The sequence below is a fragment of the Eucyclogobius newberryi genome, unplaced genomic scaffold, assembly GCF_026437365.1.
Source record: "Eucyclogobius newberryi isolate DKJ021-1_F unplaced genomic scaffold, fEucNew1.0.hap1 SCAF_22, whole genome shotgun sequence".
Taxonomy (NCBI): domain Eukaryota; kingdom Metazoa; phylum Chordata; class Actinopteri; order Gobiiformes; family Gobiidae; genus Eucyclogobius; species Eucyclogobius newberryi.
In genome coordinates, this window is record NW_027315857.1 from 18,534,152 (window position 1) to 18,555,048 (window position 20,897).

At 43.4% G+C, this 20,897-nt stretch overlaps 2 protein-coding genes and 1 non-coding gene across 3 annotated transcripts; 2 read left to right on the forward strand and 1 right to left on the reverse strand.

Annotated features, from left to right (window-relative positions):
* The first annotated feature begins 104 nt into the window (after positions 1–104).
* Positions 105–3,909, forward strand: pfdn2 (prefoldin subunit 2). Its single transcript, XM_072458948.1, has 4 exons — positions 105–254; positions 3,091–3,179; positions 3,264–3,387; positions 3,461–3,909. Exons 1-4 carry the CDS (start codon positions 174–176, stop codon positions 3,644–3,646), a joined length of 480 nt encoding a protein of 159 aa, XP_072315049.1. The 5' UTR covers positions 105–173; the 3' UTR covers positions 3,647–3,909.
* A 1,031-nt stretch (positions 3,910–4,940) lies between these two features.
* On the reverse strand, positions 4,941–5,022 carry trnas-gcu (transfer RNA serine (anticodon GCU)). Its single transcript has one exon. It is a non-coding gene; the product is annotated as a tRNA-Ser (tRNA).
* Positions 5,023–5,497: 475 nt separating this feature from the next.
* Positions 5,498–10,467, forward strand: b4gat1 (beta-1,4-glucuronyltransferase 1). The gene is made up of 2 exons (XM_072459264.1): positions 5,498–6,611; positions 9,980–10,467. Exons 1-2 carry the CDS (start codon positions 5,505–5,507, stop codon positions 10,169–10,171), a joined length of 1,299 nt encoding a protein of 432 aa, XP_072315365.1. The 5' UTR covers positions 5,498–5,504; the 3' UTR covers positions 10,172–10,467.
* The last annotated feature ends 10,430 nt before the right edge of the window (positions 10,468–20,897 follow it).

Here is a 20,897-nt window from a genome sequence, read left to right on the forward strand (position 1 = left end):
TTAATCAAAGTGCTAGCATACAAAACTTTCTGAAATGCATCTCAAAATAACAGAAATAAAATATGTGCTTCGAGATTTAAAAACAATCTTGTGAAAAGATTATTTCGGTCAGGCATTCACCGCGGGCAGTTCATTACTCGCGCTCGGGTCCTTCGCAGAAACACCCTCCCAAGATGGCGGCCAACAGCAGCAGCACGGTTAGCAAATCCAGCGGCAGCGGCGGCGCTAAACAGTCCGGCCTGACCGCAGAACAGGTACAATAAGTCCATAGTGAGGATTTATGAGCAGTATTGTCCATTATCTGCTCTTAAAGTCCGAACAGAGCCACGTAAAAGTGCCCCGGTGTTGTCACGTTGCTAAGCGAGGCTAGCATTAGCTTCTTTATCGCCACCGTCAGGCTAACACATGATACTTAACATAATGGACACAGACCACTTTCACTTCTGTAAACTAACTGTGCCACGTTCAAGCGTGTTACATGCCACTGTTCACAATTAAGTCGGTCATAGTTTGCCATATTCCACGACATGTAGGGTCTGTTCAGTGGGTTTTGACAGCTAGAGTTGCTATTTTTATCTCTACTCATTTGACATATTTGGCTTTAGGACATGAGCTCAGCAATACAGTAATTTACCATTTTAAATATATTTTAATCCGTCCAATCGTTCTTTTCAATGCACAACCTGAGCCCTTAGACTTACTATTGCGGGTAACTTTTGTTTTATGATGAAAGTATGACATTGTATTTTCTACTTTACTTGTCCCTGAAGTGGGATCAATAACCCCTCATTTCTAAATATATTACAATGGCACTTCTATTTTTCTGTAAATGAATCTACCTAGTGTTAGAGTACTAACATCCAACTCAGTATTCATTCTAAGGAAGAGGGTTAATATTCCATATCACTTTATTTATTAAAAATACAACACTTTTTGCATTATAATTTCTATCATTAAAATAATAGTAACCAAGCTTGTAGAATATAATAGGAAACAGTGTTTCAGGAAGGATTCAGCTGTACTTGAAATATGCAAGATCTATACAATGTATCTGACAATGTATCTGGGTCACTCCACACTAAAGTGTACAATGACCATTGTCTTTAACTAGGGCATCATTACAAAAATTACAAAAGCAAAAATGACAAGGTTTTTGTTATTTTTTAAACCTTGTATATTATACATATAAGATTAAATTAGAAGAGCAGATCGACGCTTTATCTATTACTGTACTCGACTGTGGAACTGTTTTGGTTGTGTCTACTCACGAGAGCCTGTAGCGATCTTCTTTGGTGTTTTATGGCGGTTGGTATCCAAGTGTGACATTGTATTTGTACATCTTCAACTTTAGACGTCATTTGCGCCCTTTGTTATTTTTGATGTTGTTTTAAGGCGGTTGGCATCCGAGTGTTGCATTACCGCCAGACTTTATTCCTCAGACATTGTCGTAGTCCTTAAAAGTACTTCTTCCATTGCTTTGGTGTTACAAAGCCCATGAGGTCATGAGATGTCTTTGTTGTTGTATCCTTTATCCTTTAGAAGAAGAGGGTGAGATTTGGAACTCATGTGCTTTGGACTTGTGGGCTTTGAGCTGAAAAATGAAGTCTAAAGAATAAAGTCTGGCGGTAATGTAACACTTGGATACCAGCCTCCATAAAACAACAACAACAACATAAAACACCATAGAAGTTAGAAGTGGAAGACGACGTGCAACTACGAAGGAAATGGGCAAGAAGAAGAAGAAGAGTCAGGTATACGCTGTCTTGAGGGACAGGAGATGGCGGAGGGGAGTGGATCAATGGTCAGTAGCGATCTAGACAGCGCGGGGACCTTTTCTGGCTGTTGGTACCCGGGAACGTAAACTCTCCTTTAGCTCAGCCGTGTCGGAAGGTTCTGGCAGTGGGAAGTAGGTGAAGCTGCTAATATCGGGAACGAGAGCAAAGAGTGTAAGGTGATCATAAAGCTTGCACAGGATAATGCGTCCTTTAAGGAGTGGAGTCCAGTGGCATTGACGATGAGCCTACATGAGGCAGTGGGGAGAGGTCAAGGATGCCATAGTCCGTAGAGATGGCTCGCTGCTGGTTGTGTGCAAAGAAGCGGCTGAAGCGATTGAGATTAAAAGTCTGGGTGGAAAGAACATTCTCGTTTCGGACGCTGAAAGAAAAACACGGTCAGAGAAGTTCTCACAGGCGTCCCTACAATGGTGAATGTGGATGAAGTAAAGGAGAATTTAACTGGAGCTGAGGTTTTGGATGCTAGGCGGTTGAAAACAGCCCGGTTTGGAGAAAGATGTGACAGCCTGTCGGTAATGATAAAACATGAAGGTAAATTTGCCTGCCTAGTAAGATGTTCCTCGGATACGTGAGCTATGGCGTCATATGTTCTGCCCTGCGTTGCTTCAAGTGCCAGCACTTTGGGCATATTGCAGCAGTCTGCAGAGGGAAGCAAAGATGTGATAAAAAGTGCTGTAACTGTGGGGAAGAACATAGTTCTGCCTACGGGGGATGCAAGTTTAGCAAAAGAGCTGCTGAGGTGCAGAAAATTAAAGACTCGAGGCATATCCAAGAAAGTGTCAGGTAAAGAGGTGAAAGTGGATGCAGTGAAGGATGCCAGCGCTACTCGCAGTTGCCCCCGAGTGTGGAGGTGCCCCCGAGTGTGGAGGTGCCCCCGAGTGTGGAGGTGCCCCCGAGTGTGGAGGTGCCCCCGAGTGTGGAGGTGCCCCGAGTGTGGAGGTGCCCCGAGTGTGGAGGTGCCCCGAGTGTGGAGGTGCCCCGAGTGTGGAGGTGCCCCGAGTGTGGAGGTGCCCCGAGTGTGGAGGTGCCCCGAGTGTGGAGGTGCCCATGCAGGTGCCCCGAGTGTGGAGGTGCCCGTGGAGGTGCCCCGAGTGTGGAGGTATTTTTATGATGCCTAAAGGTGGTACTTTCTGATGCGAGTTGAAAAAAAAAATCCTTATTTTAAATTTTGACTTTTTATGTAACACTTTTGTACACTTTAGTGTGGAGTGTCCCATCTGCCTTTTGGTAGATTTTAAACGTGACCCATGATGACTTATACCTTTAAAATATGTAGCTAATTCTTTGTCGTCTTCAGGTGGTGGCCACGTTCCAGAGGATGCGGCAGGAACAACGCAGTATGGCATCAAAAGCTGCAGAGCTGGAGATGGAGATCAATGAACACAGGTAGGTTTAAAAATGAAACCTTTTTAATATTTCATGAAAGTTCTCTAATCCTGCAAACATCTAAAACCTCTGTCTTTTTTCCAGCTTAGTAATAGAGACCCTAAAAGACGTTGACCCCTCTAGAAAATGCTTTCGCCTTGTCGGAGGAGTATTGGTTGAAAGAACGGTAAAAGAAATTTTGCCAGCCTTGGAAAACAACAAAGAACAGGTCATCTACAAAAAAAAGAGTTTCTCTGTTGCGTGTAAAGCGTGTAATAACCGTGTCATTTCTCTTCAAACAGATTTCCAAAATTATTGAGACCATTAACACGCAGATGCAGACAAAAGGGCGGGACCTTACGGAGTACAGGGAGAAGTACAACATTCGATTGGTCGGCGAAGGAGAGGCGGAATCCCAAGGCCAATCGGCAGCCCAGAACAGTGACGGAGGCGGGTCGAAAAGCGGGACTGGTGTTTTAGTGTCTTAATTTGTTATAAAAGTTTGCATTGGCTAGATCTGAATGATGTACTCTTACAGGTCACTAAATCTGAGTTTAGTTTTTCATCTTTTCCACAATCACGCAACTGTATTGGGAAATGTCAAGTCATTTCTACTTTAGTATTTATGTCATTTGTAAGAGCAATTGTGTTTCTTTGCTTCTCCATTTAAGTGAAGCTGCCTTTTGATGCAAATGTGTAGCCGAAGATTTACTCTCTGCATGTTGGAATAAATTCAAAGACGAGAAACTAACCACGCAGTGTTGACTTGTTATTGTACTTTAATTTGAGTTTAACTTGAGATTTTATATTGGTACTGAGACTGTAATACACGTTCACTCTCACCAAGGCTAAAGTTCAGAGTGGAAATTGCAGTTCACTTCATGTTGCATTATATTTTAGCTTGACCAGGTGAAGTGTCATCTAAAGTATTAAAATAGATTCAGAATGTTTCAATGTGGTCCCTTTTTTTCTTTTCTTTTTTTGGAGCAGTTTCATATTGTCTGGTGCAGTGGGTCTCAACCTGGGGGTCGGGACCCTCATGGGGGAATGTATACAATAGTTTAAGACGGGGCTTGACATCCTTCAAATGCAGTATTAAATGTAGATTAGTGTCTGTTGGCTTAACAAAGTCATTTATCTAGGGCTATATCCTGATAATAAAATCATTAGACATGAGTTTACATCCAGTATCACTTTGGAGGAGCCTTTTTATGTTACTGAAAGGAAACACAGGTCTAATGAAGTGTTTTCAGCTTTTGAGTTGTAGCACAGCATTTTTCAATTGAAATGATCCACTGACATACCGCCAACTACAACGTTACAAATAACACTGGCAATACAATCGAATACACATTTGTGTCTCTAGACTGGCAGTGGTGACTTGACTTTTCAGATCAACTTCATATGGTTCCAAACACACACTTATAGCTCCAAACTGATTAAAGGAGCACTATGTCACTTTTCTTGTAGAAGGTCCGCCACCTGATTGACTCATAAGATAAGCCTTTATTTGTCCCACAGTGGAGAAATTCCAGTGTTGCAACACAGAGTAGGTATATAAGTATAATAATAAAAAACAGTTAACTTATAAAAAACACTCTTGTAGAAAAACTCTTATACAAAAAAACTCATTGGAGATGCTTCACCTACACACAGTATAGCATTAAACTTATCTGTTTGCATGGAGACAGGACAAGTTACAGGTCATATCTGTGGAGAGGCGACTCCGCTCACTGTAAAAATATATTTTATACCAATACAATCAAAAACATAAATGTTTGTCGACGAGGATGGGATTCGAACCCACGCGTGCAGAGCACAATGGATTAGCAGTCCATCGCCTTAACCACTCGGCCACCTCGTCTCTGAGTCCTTAGATGCCGTCACGCACCTACTTAAGAACAGCCACAGATGAAATAAAATTGTTTAAATATGCCTGTTATAAATATAGTTATGTTTTCATTATCGGTGTATTTTCACAATCCTGAAACATGAGCTGTATTGACTCATTTTGAGTGCATGGTGTGGATCAAAATGCGCCTTTCCTACCACAGTTACGGTAATACGCGTCATTGTGCGCCGCCACCGTCGCACTCGCTGCAAAATGGCAAAAACCTGTACGTCGATGGCGATGAATGAACGATTGAAGACAATTATAAGCCACTAAACCGACGTGTTCGCCGCTGTCACGACACATGAGGTACAAACGACATGTCCGCTCCACATCTCCCGCGTGTTTAGCCGCAGCGTTAGCACGGTGGCGGTTATAGTAGTAGCTGGTGCGCCTGGGACAGAAATAGCTTGCGCCTGCCTCGCTGTTGTTCGACTACGGTACTCCGTTCTGTGATGCATCTGTCAAAGAAATGCTCCGTTTTCAAAGTGGTGCTGAGTGCTCTGCTCCTCGTGGCGCTGCTGCAGCTCATCTACCTGTCGTTCCTGTCCAAGTTCCACGGCAAACAGCAGCGGTACCGGTACTCGGAGCTCTTCGGCGGCTCCGCGTCCAAGGCGAAAGCCGCGCCGCCGGAGAAGAATGCGCGGAAGGAGCGGCTGCGGTACTCCCTGTCGACCGGCGGCATCTTCGACAACAGCGGCCAGTACAGGATCTACAAGAACCTGATCAAGAGCGATTTCACGGCCAATCTGAAACCGGGATCCCAGGACGCCCCGAATGTCCTGTCTCTGGCCACGCACACAAGCCTCAACAACCTGCACCACCTGGAGTCGCTTCTGGAGAGGTGGCAAAACCCTCTGTCCGTGGCAATATTTGCACACGATCAAGATGTTAAATTTGCTACAGCTTTGGCTTATGCACTCAGCTTTTTCTGCCCCAGAATCCAAGCACTCGTGGACTTCCACCTGGTTTGCCTCTCCGGAGAGATGGCCAGCTTCCCTGAGCAAGATCGGGAGCATTTTGTTGGACTTGAGGACTGCCCTTCTGTGTTCAAAAGACTGGAAAATCACAGGGATAAATCCAAAAACTACGCCATGAATGGGAATATCTCGTATCCAAATAACCTGCTTCGCAATGTGGCCAGAGGTGGCGTCGATTCCGCCTACGTCCTGGTCATTGACATTGATATGATGCCAAGTTCGGACCTCCATCCAAAGTTCGTGGCCATGATCATAGCGCGCGAGCCGACCAGCGACGAGGTGTTTGTCTTGCCCGCGTTCGAGATCCGCCACGACCGCAAGATGCCCGCCACGAAGCAGGAGCTGGTGCAGCTGTACCAGGTCGGGGAGGTGCGGCCGTTCTACGAGGAGCTGTGCCCGCGGTGCCAGGCCCCCACCAACTACTCGCAGTGGGTGAACAGCCACGTGAGGGGCAGCGTGCCTCTGGAGGTGTCCTACACGCTGACGTGGACGGACCCCTGGGAGCCCTTCTACATCGGGCCCCGCGCCGTGCCCCTGTACGACGAGGGCTTCAAGCAGTACGGCTTTAATCGCATCAGTCAGGTGGGTGCTGCATCAGTCAGGTGGGTGCTGCATCAGTCAGGTGGGTGCTGCATCAGGTGGGTGCTGCATCAGTCAGGTGGGTGCTGCATCAGTCAGGTGGGTGGTGCATCAGTCAGGTGGGTGCTGAATCAGTCAGGTGGGTGCTGAATCAGTCAGGTGGGTGCTGCATCAGTCAGGTGGGTGCTGCATCAGTCAGGTGGGTGGTGCATCAGTCAGGTGGGTGCTGAATCAGTCAGGTGGGTGCTGAATCAGTCAGGTGGGTGCTGCATCAGTCAGGTGGGTGCTGCATCAGTCAGGTGGGGGGTGCTAAATCAGTCAGGTGGGTGCTGCATCAGTCAGTTGGGTGGTGCATCAGTCAGTTGGGTGGTGCATCAGTCAGGTGGGTGCTGCATCAGTCAGGTGGGTGCTGCATCAGTCAGGTGGGGGGTGCTAAATCAGTCAGGTGGGTGCTGCATCAGTCAGGTGGGTGCTGAATCAGTCAGGTGGGTGCTGCATCAGTCAGGTGGGTGCTGCATCAGTCAGGTGGGTGCTGAATCAGTCAGGTGGGTGCTGAATCGGTCAGGTGGGTGCTGAATCGGTCAGGTGGGTGCTGAATCGGTCAGGTGGGTGCTGAATCAGTCAGGTGGGTGCTGCATCAGTCAGGTGGGTGCTGCATCAGTCAGGTGGGTGCTGCATCAGTCAGGTGGGTGCTGCATCAGTCAGGTGGGTGCTGCATCAGTCAGGTGGGTGCTGCATCAGTCAGGTGGGTGCTGCATCAGTCAGGTGGGTGCTGCATCAGTCAGGTGGGTGCTGAATCAGTCAGGTGGGTGCTGCATCAGTCAGGTGGGTGCTGCATCAGTCAGGTGGGTGCTGCAAAATCAGTCAGGTGGGTGCTGCATCAGTCAGGTGGGTGGTTCATCAGTCAGGTGGGTGCTGTATCAGTCAGGTGGGTGCTGCATCAGTCATGTGGGTGCTGCATCAGTCAGGTGGGGGGTGCTAAATCAGTCAGGTGGGTGCTGCATCAGTCAGGTGGGTGCTGAATCAGTCAGGTGGGTGCTGCATCAGTCAGGTGGGTGCTGCATCAGTCAGGTGGGTGCTGCATCAGTCAGGTGGGTGCTGCATCAGTCAGGTGGGTGCTGCATCAGTCAGGTGGGTGCTGCATCAGTCAGGTGGGTGCTGCATCAGTCAGGTGGGTGCTGAATCGGTCAGGTGGGTGCTGAATCGGTCAGGTGGGTGCTGAATCAGTCACGGTCAGGTGGGTGCTGAATCAGTCACGGTCAGGTGGGTGCTGAATCAGTCACGGTCAGGTGGGTGCTGCATCAGTCAGGTGGGTGCTGCATCAGTCAGGTGGGTGCTGCATCAGTCAGGTGGGTGCTGCATCAGTCAGGTGGGTGCTGCATCAGTCAGGTGGGTGCTGCATCAGTCAGGTGGGTGCTGCATCAGTCAGGTGGGGGGTGCTAAATCAGTCAGGTGGGTGCTGCATCAGTCAGGTGGGTGCTGCATCAGTCAGGTGGGTGCTGAATCAGTCAGGTGGGTGCTGAATCAGTCAGGTGGGGGGTGCTAAATCAGTCAGGTGGGTGCTGCATCAGTCAGTTGGGTGGTGCATCAGTCAGGTGGGTGCTGCATCAGTCAGGTGGGTGCTGCATCAGTCAGTTGGGTGGTGCATCAGTCAGGTGGGTGCTGCATCAGTCAGGTGGGTGCTGAACTGCAGAAATGTGAACGATGCCATGAATTGCACAATGTTATTATGAGAAATTGCATCAAATGGATTAGAAAACTTACTACATATAACAACATTATAAGATTGTGTCTATTTTTAACCCATTTGACCATTTTGTTCACATTTATAATTGTACTTCTTGCTAGGACAGATGTGATGCGACATATGTAGAGGTCACCACAACTCTTACCTAGCAACCTTATTGTAAACAAGGGCCAAAATTCATACACAATTGTCTTGATTTGACAAATAATAATACTCAATAACAGTTTTTTTATTTTGTTAAAGCAGTCAGAATATAAAAGTGTAGTTTGTGTAGTTTGTGCCTGCATTTATGGTGGATTGTCGCTCACTGATGACATAGATGGGGGTTTCCGTTTAAAACTCAGCACTATTTGTTCCTGTAATTTTATTATTATCATTTAAAATTTTCCTCACAAAAAACTGCAACTTGACTGATGTAAAACTATGATGCATATTTACCTCAAGGACTATCACAACAAATAAAACAACCCGTCATATGCACTTTAAAGTGATTTAATTGCTTCCTTTCATTGAAAATTATAGTACAACTCCCATCTAGAAACACAGCCCCAGATCAAATGAAGTACTAAAACATGCATAACTCATTTTAAATGCAGTTACATACGACCATCTCATAGCAGCTCAATTCTACCCGCTATTAATCTTGGCAGTTTCATAATACTAAAGGGAATATCTTAAGCTCTACTGTGTACTTCGGCTTGCCTCAGTGAAGATGTTATGCCTTTGTCTGGAATGTGCCACAGTATGGCATTAAACACATCTACAGCATCTTGCATTTATTCAAGTGGTGTTATTAAGAGTTAAATAGTAAGTGTCTCTCAGCAGATCTGACCTGTAACTTGTCTCCATAGAAATAAGACAAGTTTTTCGTCATTCTGTGGAACATTCCGAGTTAAGTAAAGTAATAACATCTTAAAGGAGACAGACAGGAGGCAGATTTAGTGTATTTTGATCAAGACAAACCCAAGCTTCTCCTTTAAAGCTTTATACGTATAGACAAATAAAAAATAGCACATTTTCGACCCTTATATTCCCAGTGTGTGAAATTTATAAGATTTTAAGGACAAAATAAATGCTAAAAATTACTATTAAATTATGATTATTCCGCATTATCTCAATAACAATTTTCGGTTATTATGTGCTAAAATAAAATAATAATAAAAAGTGCTGTGAATGCCTTGGTTGAGGTCCAAATCTCCCAAAATATCACCTGTTTATGCCCTTGTTTGGCAGATTCTGTCTCTGTCTGTCTTGTTTTTAATACGTTTAATTACAGATGATAAGCTCGATCCTATAATTTTGCAAAGCTCAAGAATTACAATTGCCCTTTTTGCCCTTTTTATAAACAGTTCCCAACATTAATGCAATTCCAGGTCCACCTCATTAAAGGCTGAAAAAGTGCAACGTTCATTGATCCACATAGGAAATAGCTTAAACACAGTATCTTAGAAAATACAAATTACAATATAATAACGAGCAGTAGCAATACATTTGTCATTCTGAAGCTCTAGTATTCTCACCCGCTGTAACAAACAGATGTTCTATTCTAAAGTGCCAGAATGTCGTCTCTTTTCCCCATGAATATATCTCTCTCTAATCCCTCTCATCCTTGTGTTTCTTATAGACCTGTGAATTACACGTGGCCGGATACAGATTCTCCGTTTTGAATTCGGCCTTCGTGGTCCACCGAGGATTCAAGATCCAAGGCGAGTTCCACGCCAAAAAAGACGAGGAGAACAAGCGAAATAGAGTCCTGTTCCGTAGCTTCAAAGAGGGACTGAAAACCAAGTATCCGTCGTCAACGCGGAGATGCTGAAACGACCCTGCCGGGATAACGAATTTAAGGGTTTTTGTAGTTTTTAAATGAAGCTGAGAACGAGGCCTAAATTCTGATTTCAAGTCGGGATTCAAGCGTTGGCCTACATTTTGTGCCAGTTTTAAATGGCTGTATCGCCACAAGGAGGAGTTTAAATTAATTAAATAGGGCCGTAGGGATTTTTCATCAGCGCTTCTTATCGAGCAAAAATACTACAGAACAAAAACAACTAAGACTTTCTGCATAATATTTATACATTGATCAATTTGAGGTCATCCGGTCATCAAAAAACATTTCATAAAAGGAGAATATCGAAAAGACTACGACTTCTGAACATTAAAACATACCGTATTTTCTAGACTATAAGTCGCACTGGAGTGTAAGTCGCACCAGCCAAAAAATGTATAATAGAGAAGAAAAAAACATATAAGTCGCACTGGAGTATGAAATGCGGATGCAAGTGTAAAAATAACAAATAATATCACACATATGTCGCTCCGGAGTATAAGTATAAAAGTATAAGTCGCAGCCCGGCCAAAACTATGAAAAAGCGACTTATAGTCCGGAAAATACGGTAATAGCTTTCATACGCCTTCAACAAAGCTGCTGACAGATTATTTAAGTTCTTTTTTTAGTTTGACCACTCAGTTTGACATCACTAACCTCAGAGCTAAACGTTGCCAGTATTTATTTTAGTATTTCAGCTCGTTTGTTGTCATTTTTCAGCCTTTTGTCCAAATAGACTTCCTGGAAGTTGTCGGCTTCTTTAGCGACGTGTTTAGCATTTTCACCGTGGCTTCGAGCAGATGCAGACAAAAACACAATCAGAAGTTTCAGGTTATTCTCAAAACCACTTGAAAACTACTGCCACGATGATCAGTGACGACGTGTAGCCACTAGAGGGCCACACAGATTACCTCGCCCCAAAGTGTATTGCACAGTATGTAGCTGGGAGTTTGACGTGTTGATTTTATGCTTGTGTTGACTCTTTATTTTTTTAGTGGAATTAACAAGAGGATGAGCATTTCAGGCCGAAGTTTTCACACGGGAAAAGTCAAATCAACACTGCTTTTATGGCATTTATCAACCGTTTTAATGGCAGCTCTTTTCAAGCATTTAATTGTAGCACGGACACATTGACCGGACTGAAAATAAAGCTTCTCCTCTTCGACGGCGACAGTGCTTGTTCGCTGTTCGGCACGTTTTATCACATCTCGAGTGCTACGTGTTCTTTATCTGTGGTGTTGCTGAAGGTATTCGCTAATTCGTTCCGTTCTAAAATAATTAATATTTATCGTGTCATGTTTTGTGTTGACTGACGTGTCTCCGAGCAGGAAAACTGTAGCACAACGCGTTCTGGAGTTAATATTTAGTTTTTGCTATACAATGTGCACACAGCGTTTTGAAATTTATTGTTTATCAGTGGTACTTGGTTGTATATCATTGAATAATTCTTTATTTTTTTTGACAGAAGTGACTGAAAGCTGTTTTAATCTTGTGTTGTGAGTTTTAATAAATAAATTGACTTCTATTGATAACCACTAGTTGTTTTTAACGTCAAAAAAGTGTCAAATGTACAAATCCAATTGCATATCTTCCCCAGTGGGATTTATAAAGACATGTAATTTATCACTTATAACCGTTTTTTATAAATTCCAATTATGATTTTGTTTGGTAAGATAAATATCTCTCATAGTTTTACATTAGTCAAGTCGCTGTATGTGAAGAAAAATTGAAGAAAAACGCTGTAAATTAAAGGAATTTCTAATGACATAAGTACATAAAATTCCATCCAAAATGGAGGGACAGTTTTAGCACAAAGTAAATTATCTTTACTATTTATTATTTTATTATTATTTGTCAAATAGTGACTTATGGTAACTAATTAAATGGCTCTTGTTTACTTATGTCACATTTTCTGCCCGTGTCCAACCAGGAAGTAAAATGATAAACGTCACCAAAATCTTCAATATCATTACGTGAACTAGTTTTTAGGAAAATTAATATTTTTTAAAGGTACACTATGTAACTTTTGTGGTGGTGGGTCAGTTTGGAGGTAGTGTATCTAATGGAGACGAGCAAGTCACACCACAAGGGCCAAGTTACAGGTCAAAACTGTCAAATCTACAAGAAAAGTTACTAACAATTTAATGAATGGGACCAGACGACAAACTAGTGATAGCACTGTATTTACGTCTTCAAATGTACTTGTGTAGTACACGTCGGTGTCAGCAGCAGTAGGTGTAGGTAGGTGCTTGACACGGTCGGCGTAAAGCTGTGGTGTAACGCGGCTTAAGGTCGGGCTTTAAAGGCGTTTTGCCCTGTCCGTGTGATGTTGATCACCAGGTGACGAAGGTCAACTGTCAATTAAAAGGTCCTAAAGACGATATGGAGGATGTGTCGACTTGCAAATCCAATTACGGTATCAATTCAACACGGTACAGGAAGGTGTCAGGTCTACTAAATATATTCAACCTCGAGTTTGAGTAAAAGATGGTGTTTCAAAAAGAAGTTTAAGGTAGAAGAACTCTTACTGATAAAATGAAATTGGTATTTGAAAAATCCCTTCAAGTAAGTAGGACTTAGTGCTATTTGAATATGGGGTTTATAGTCAATGTTTTATTGGAATAAACAATCTCAATATCCTGCAAAATTAGTGAATTGAAAATAATTTGAACGTATACAATGTACTTTTCTGAACATTTCTGACTGAGTGCCATTATATCATCAATCATTAGGATCAGGGCTGCAACAAATGGTTATCCTGGTAATAGATTATTCTGGTAATAGATTATACCGGTAATAGATTATTCTGCTGGTAATAGATTATTCTGGTCATAGTTTATTCTGGCAGTTATTCCTGTGATTAATCAATCAGTCGTTTTTACATTTGACCACGATAAAGCTAACGACATTTCACATCTTCATCGAGTTCATTTACAACATTCATCAAAACCTTGATAACTATATTTAGACGATATTTCCACAATGCGTCAGTGCTTAAACGTGCCACAGAAAGCGTGAATGGACTCGGGCTGCAGGCAATATTTACAAAGAAAGTATCCCAATAATGATCAGTCAGAAGATATTGTGTCAATCCAACAGAAATGTGTTCAAACACGTCAATATTATGTTACAAAAGGGTAGAAATATCACTTTATACCCTTATTAGGGCGGTTATACATTTATTCGCAGTAATATTTAATAGCTTTAATTCAAAACAAATACATACAAATTCTGCATATTTCCAAAACAATAATTGCAATATTGAAAATGCTTTGATAAATCTACCACCTGTAGTTGACATTGTTTTGAAATACCGTATTATACGTATAAGTGGCACCAGCCAAAAAATGCATAAAAGAGAAGAAAAAAACATATAATTTGTACTGGAGTATAAGTCTGGGGGACATTTATTTGATAAAATCCAAGACCGAGAACAGACATTTAATCTTGAAATGCAATTTAAAATAATAACAGATGAGAGAACATGGTGAATAGGTGTACATATGCTAACGCTAACACCTTCAGCTACATGACGCACAGACAGAACTGTGGTAAGTGTCTGGTATGTTAACGTAACATATTAACAGTTATTCAGATAACTATAGCATAAAGAACATGCTAACAAGTTTACCAAAGCATCAGTTTTACCCCATATCACTAAATCCATTGAATTCTTCTTCCTCTGTGTCACTTCTAAACAACTCCACAAACTCCAGAGGTAGAGGCAGTGCTGATTCTTCTTCTGCGTCACTTAGAGCCTAGAGCGCCCTCTTGCGGTTTGTGAAAATAATCAACGTGTGACATGCGGTTGCCAGTGTGAAAATAACAATTTATAGTCTGGAAAATACAGTATATCTCAATATTGGGGTGTTAATCAATGCCAATCTTTTGTTTGATACAGTTTCAGATTCAGAATAGGAAACGGTTTATTGCCATTGCTGATGAACAGAGATCACAAACATATGAACTTGCCTCGGCTTAAACGTTCACCGTGCTGCTTTGCCGCCGAGGCCATATGTTTGTGATGCACCACGTGTGACACAACTGCCCGAGCGGCGTTTGAAGCTAAGCCTGCTTTATGCACAGCTCAGTGGCGATCCGGGCACGAGACACGGAACGCACGCTACGCCACGCTCTGCTTCCTTTTTTTTCTGTGTAGCTTTCGGGTTTGGTTAAAGGCACCTCATCATTGCCACGATTACTGTCGCTCTAACGGGCAAACACAAACCAAACTGTTGCTTTTCAATCTACTCCAGTCGACTGATCTTTAATGAAAAGGACAGTTCACGTGCTCATTACCGGCACTAATCTAACTATAAAGACTAAAACGCTCCTCTCATTACCCAGGTTTGCTTCTTCTCTACATAAATGTGGGTTACATCATTAAAAAAATACCAAGCAAGAAGTTTTCATCTCTTAAATGGGTGAAAAACAGAACTAGTACATTTTAAAGTGGTCCAAAGGTAATCCCTCTTTTCCTAATGCATTTATTCACCGCAATGAGTGTTTATAAGCACTTTTAATTTTTCAAATTTAAAAAACCCAAATACCCCCCATACTTCCTGTATGTCAGTTATGGCGTCGGTCCAGTTCTTAGTCATCAGAAATAATGACAAATTGTACTTTTCTGCGGTATAAAACCATTTGTTGATCATACAGCCATCAATTTAGCCTCATCTTTTTTTCACACATCATCTATTTAAAAAGACAAATCTGATGCTTTGAGTGCAAACTGGGAATGACACGGCTAGAAAAGATATTGGTACCGAAAACACGAATATCCGATATCCCAGAGAACCCAAGTCTGAATCATCATTTTCAATACTCTTCAATACCAACAGTTGTTAAGCAATTTGAAATAAACATATAAGTAAGATATCTAAATACATTCAAAACATGTATATAAGAGATGACATTTATAAAACCTGAGTTAGGCTTGTCTTTAATTCATTTGCGTGTCATTTTACGTTACAAACCATATGCTCCTGCCTCCAGTAGTGACTCTGTAAAACGGATGATTCGACCGCAGACCCGTTTGACAGCGTTCTCTCTTCTCTCTGCTCTTTGCCGGCTGTGTTTGCACGGCAGAAGGTACAGAAGTGTCCAGCGGGGGTGTCTGTGCGGATCAGGCGAGCCAGGTTTGGTGAGGTAAAGTGGGGTTTATCTCCGCAGCTTTGGGGAGTGACGGCTTATCTGGGTCAGGGAGCTTTACGACATAAGCAATTAGGGCTGTCCTCCCTAGTGTGTGCTAGCAGGAGGGCAGACCTCCCGCCACCTAGATTAGCCCGTCCCGCTAAGGCCAGGGGAGCTGCACGGCTTCGGTCCACCAGCTGGAGGGAGACACGGGTCAATGTGGCGCGGCGTACTCGAGACACTGCAGCCACTGACCCATATAAGAGAGGACTTTACAACAAAACTAATGAACTCGACTAATGACTGCATGGCTGGCTGTGCACTGTTAGCTCCATAAGAAAAGGCCTATAGTCCGTGTGTTTGTGTTCCCTGGATTAACAGCAGTGATTTTTCTAATGAGCCACTCGCACAAAAAAGGGACCCCGGCTCTCCAGCTCTCAATCGGGACAAGTGCCTCGCATTCACGGACCCGCCGGTGGAGCCGTCCGAACTAAAGAGCGGCGACGTATTTAAAACTGTGTGTGAAAAGGACAATTGACTTAAGACTAAACAAGGATAAACCAGGAAATGCTGTTACAATGAGGTGTGATTGTAACACAAGTGCCGACTCCAAACAGTAAAAACACAAGGGCTTATGACTGCAACTGTGTTCACAATTCTTCTGGTTGGATTGTGGTTCAAATGAGGGCTGGGCAATATGGACGAAAAATTGGGAGCGTCCCGATAATAATGTTAATAAGTAACAGACAATGTGCAGTAATATAAATGTATAAAGTTTATATACACAATAAACTCAATATTTAAATTTAGCATAACTTCATGACAACATTAATAATAGTAACATCCAGATTTTGATATTTGTTCCATCCAGATGACTAACATTACTAACGATTTTTACTCCAGGATAAATGACATTAATGACAGTATCTACAGTGCATCATTTTGTTATGTTACAGCTTTATTCCAAAATGAATTAAATTAACTATTTACCTAAAAATTCTACAAACAGTACCCCATAAGGACAACATGAAAGAGGGTTGTTTGAAATATTTGCACACAAAAAGCCCAAGTACATAAGTATTCACAGCGTTTGCTTTCTCCTGCTCATCCTTGAGATGCTTCTACACCTTGACTGGAGTCCACCTGTGGTAAACCACCTGTGACTGGACATGATTTGGAAAAGCACACATCGGTCTAGATAAGGTCCCACAGTTTACAGAGTCAGAGCACAAACCAAGTCATGAAGTCCAAGGAACTGTCTGTAGACCTCAGAGACAGGATTGTATCAAGGCACAGATCTGGGGAAGGGACAGAAACATCTGCAGCAGTGAAGGTTCCTCTAAGCACAGTGACCTCCATCATCTGTAAATGGAAGAGCTGGCCCCCCGGTCAAACTGAGCACCCGAGGAGAAGGGCCTTAGTCAGGGAGGTGACCAAGAACTCTGAGGATTTACCCAGTCACAAGTACACCAAATACTTGTGATATGTAATGGTTGCTTCTCCTGATATTTTTGTCGAACTTGGGTCAAAAGATCTGCCTTGAAGCGTGCAGCGATTCTAAACTGGCAGGAACTGGGAGACTAGTCAGGATCAACAGAAAGATGAATGCAGCAGTTACAGAGACATGCTGATGAAAACCTGCTCCAGAAGCTCTGGACCTCAGACTGGGCCAAGGTTCATCTTTCAACAAGACAACGACCCTAAGCACACAGCCAGGAGAAGAAAGGCGTGGCCACAGGACACCTCTGTGAAGGTCCTTGAGTGGCCCAGAGGCCAGACTTGAACAATTGAACATCTCTGGAGAGATCTGAAAAAGGCTGTGAACCGACTCTCACCAACCAAACTGATGGCGCTTGAGAGGTTCTGCAAAGAATGGGACAAACTGCCCATAAATAGGTGTGCCATTTTATAGCATTATAATCCAAAAGATTTGAGACGTCACAAAGTACTGCACAAAGGCTGTGAATACTTATGTAAATGTGCAAAGAATTCAAACAAGCTTCTTTCACGTTGTCATTATTCAATAATTAATTTAATCCATTTTGGAACAAGAATGAAACATAATAAAAGGGAAAACTGTAAACTTTCTGGATGCACTGCATTTCAATAATTTCCCATCCTCTAATTCAAACCATGAAATTGTTAACATTATTTTATGTACCATCAAGTGATAAAAAATATTTCAATGAATAAGGCAGTAGAATTCCTAATGTGAAACGATAGATAAATGGTATATGTTCCAATTAAACACCATTTAATACAGTACTGCTGTCAATTCATTAAACATCAAGTTGTATATTTTAACTTTTTAAACAAATCTACAAGAGTGTTTTTTATAAGTCATCTGCTTTTTATTATTTACTTCTGTACCTACTCTGTGTTGCAACACTGGAATTTCCCCATCGTGGGACAAATAAAGGCTTATCTTATCTTGAATTGTTCTGTCAATAATGAAAGACATCACCTTGCCTCATGTGGCGTGTGAGTGGTCGGTGCAGTTTGGCAGCCATGTTTCAGTCACTCAGCCCCAGGGCGTGCAGAGGGTGAATGAATAATGCTTTGTAAAAATAAAAAAAAGTGAATCTGATGCAATAATACTCTTATGGAATTAGGAATGTCAATAATGTTAAGGCGCTGGTACAGCTGGCAGCCCGGTGTAAACGCTCTCTCTTCTTTCTCACACTTATTGTGCTTTATCTCCTATATTTTGTAAATATAGTTAGTATATTTTTTCTATTTTACTGTACGATAGGGACACGCGCTGGAATAGTTTTTTAATTCAACTGTTTTTGACTTTTTTCGGCTGGATTTGAGCGTTTTTCGTTGCGTTCGTTGTGTTGTTGTGACGTGAGCTAGCTCCGAGCGAGCCCACCAGCCCCCCCCCCGCGCCCTCCGGCCGCGCTAAAGTACGGCGTGTCGTCGGTACACGTTTATGTACACGTTTATATGAAAGAGGAACTTCACGAACGATCGGGACACGCACTGGAATCGCTTTAAATTAACTTGTTTTGACTTTATTCGGCTGGATTGAGTGTTTTCGTCGTGTCGTTGCGATGTGCCTTGGCTCTGAGTCCCCCGGCTCCGGCCCCGCCCCCCGGCTCCGGCCCCGCCCCCCGGCCGGCGCCGTACCGCGTTTCCACAAAGGAGGAACTCATGAAACTGCGGAGAACAGTCGTCTTACCCGGAGATCGTCACGTTATCCCGGCGCAATACTGACCTAACCTAATACTGATGTGCAATTCTGTCATATGTGCAATTGCTGTTGGAATTCATGTGCAATCTATGTGCTGTCGTGACACATATTCATGTGCAATTACTGTCGTGATCACATGCAATGGTATTTATGTATTTATGTATTTATTTATTTATTTGTCTATGGGAGTTTGTATTTATTTATAGGAGATCTTCTACTGAAAGTGTTTTTCAGACTTCCTATAAGTGATCTGTTCTTCTGTATCTACCTCTGTATCTACCTGCGTTGCACCAATGAAATTTCCCCATGTGGGACAATAAAGGAATATCTTATCTTATCTTATCTTAACATATTCTTACAAAGAAACATCAGGATTTTACAGTACAATTATTCAAGAGTATTAACACATATACATACACATATATTTTGAGCTGAATAATCATGATCATTGCTCAACCCGAATAATCTTGCCTCTCAAGTTAATCTAAAAAGCACCCACATGTAAGTCTTGTCCTTGCGGCACCTCGACTGCAGCGTGTTTGTCTCATTTCCGTGCACGCAGCCGTCATATGTTAGTGGAAACGCACCTAAAAGCGGGTTACAGTCTGCTCTATTTTAGTGGGACTGACCCGAGCAGCTCTCGAATTGTAGGCACCCGTTTCGCTTAAACGATGAGGGCTTAGCGGCCATCGAAGCCAGCTTTGGGAGATGTTTACCTGTCTGCTCGCGGCAAAAAGCCTCTCAGGAGAAGGCCCGCGCGTATCACCGCCCGTCTAAATCTGGCACTCCTGAACGCCTGAACCGCCCGGGCCTTAAACGCATCTCAATAAAAGTCAGGCGATCGACGCGGAAAGGGCAGCGGTAATGAGACGTGACACCGCTGATCGGAGGACTATCAGATCGGGGTAATCCTTCTCACCAGCGCTAACGCCTCTTAGCCTCCTGCCCGGCTGTTACATGAGCCCGGCAAAAGGCTCAACAGCCACCATCAAGGCCAAAAACACACCTCTATACCGTCAGCGATCAATGTTTTGACCGTGTTGAGGTTACACAAAAGCACAAGCTGCACTGGTCCCGTACGTTTATTCTGGGCGGACGGGTGCGCTAATGCAAGGCTCATAAACCGCTATCATTGAGTGACACTGTTGATGAAACAATGACCCGCCGCTTATACAAGGCGCGCGCTGCAGGTTTGTCTCTGCAACTGAGCTGAAACCAGTGCTCCCCGTTATAAGTCACGTGACGCATGAAAAGATAAACACACATTCTTTTCCAAGCGCCACTGTTTCTGAGATAACGTCACTCCTTCCAAATATTATGGCTAAGCATGGAGGAGCTAAACAGCTGATTGTGCACGTGGGTGCAGTGGACATGCGGCGGGAACAGACTGAAGTTTTGAAAAAAGACTTCTTGAAGTTATTCAACGTGCTTGATAAAATGGAAATCAAAACATTCATAAGTGGACCTCTTCCAAACATCGACAGGAGGATAAACAAGTTTAGCCGGCTTCTTCAGCTGAACACATGGCTGTCCAAAGAGTGTTCCCCAAGAGGACTACACTACATTGAGAACTTCTATCTATTCTGGAAACGAGAGGACCTGTTTAAGAGAAATGGCCCCCACCTATGCAGAGGTGGAGTGAGGGTGCTGACAGAGAACCTGCTCCACGCTCTGAGGCATTGGACTGGGCCTGGACAGGGTCCTGAGCAGATAGTTAGAGAAGAGAGGAATGAGAGAAGAATTCCTGCTCCATCAACCAGAGACCGAGCCAATGTTTCAACATCAAAAGCACCACAACCTCAGCCTCCACCAAAGGATTCATCAGCAGCTGCTCCACCACCACCAGCAAAGGATTCAGCTCCAGCTGCTCCGCATTCACCTCCACCGCCTCCAGCAAAGGAACAATCTTCAAAGGCCTTGGACCCATCTGTGACAAGCCCAAACACATCCCTGTCATCGCCCCTGCCTTCACACCAGCCCCCTGCAACATCTACTCCCACTAAAGATTCATCATTCTCCTTCTCATCTCCACTCTCACCCATGGGCCTTCCCAGCCATTTTGAAAGTCTGATCAAATCAGGCATTAAGATGGCTCCACTCACGCCCAATATAGCAAGGGCTATGTCTTCCCTGCACAAGCCGACTACACCAACAAAAGCCCCACCACCCATCCCCCCTCGCCTCTCACCTGGTCCCAAACTCTCCTTGGCTACAAAAGCCCCACCACCCATCCAACCTCGCCTTTCACCTGGTATCTCCCATAGCTAGGATGCACTGGGTCTCAGCGTTGCCGGGACTTATTGTCACATTAAAAATCAAACCAACCCGAGGCCCTATGTAAAAAGAGCCCCCCCTAGTGCTATTTCTGTAGTCACATCATCACAGAGATGGAAA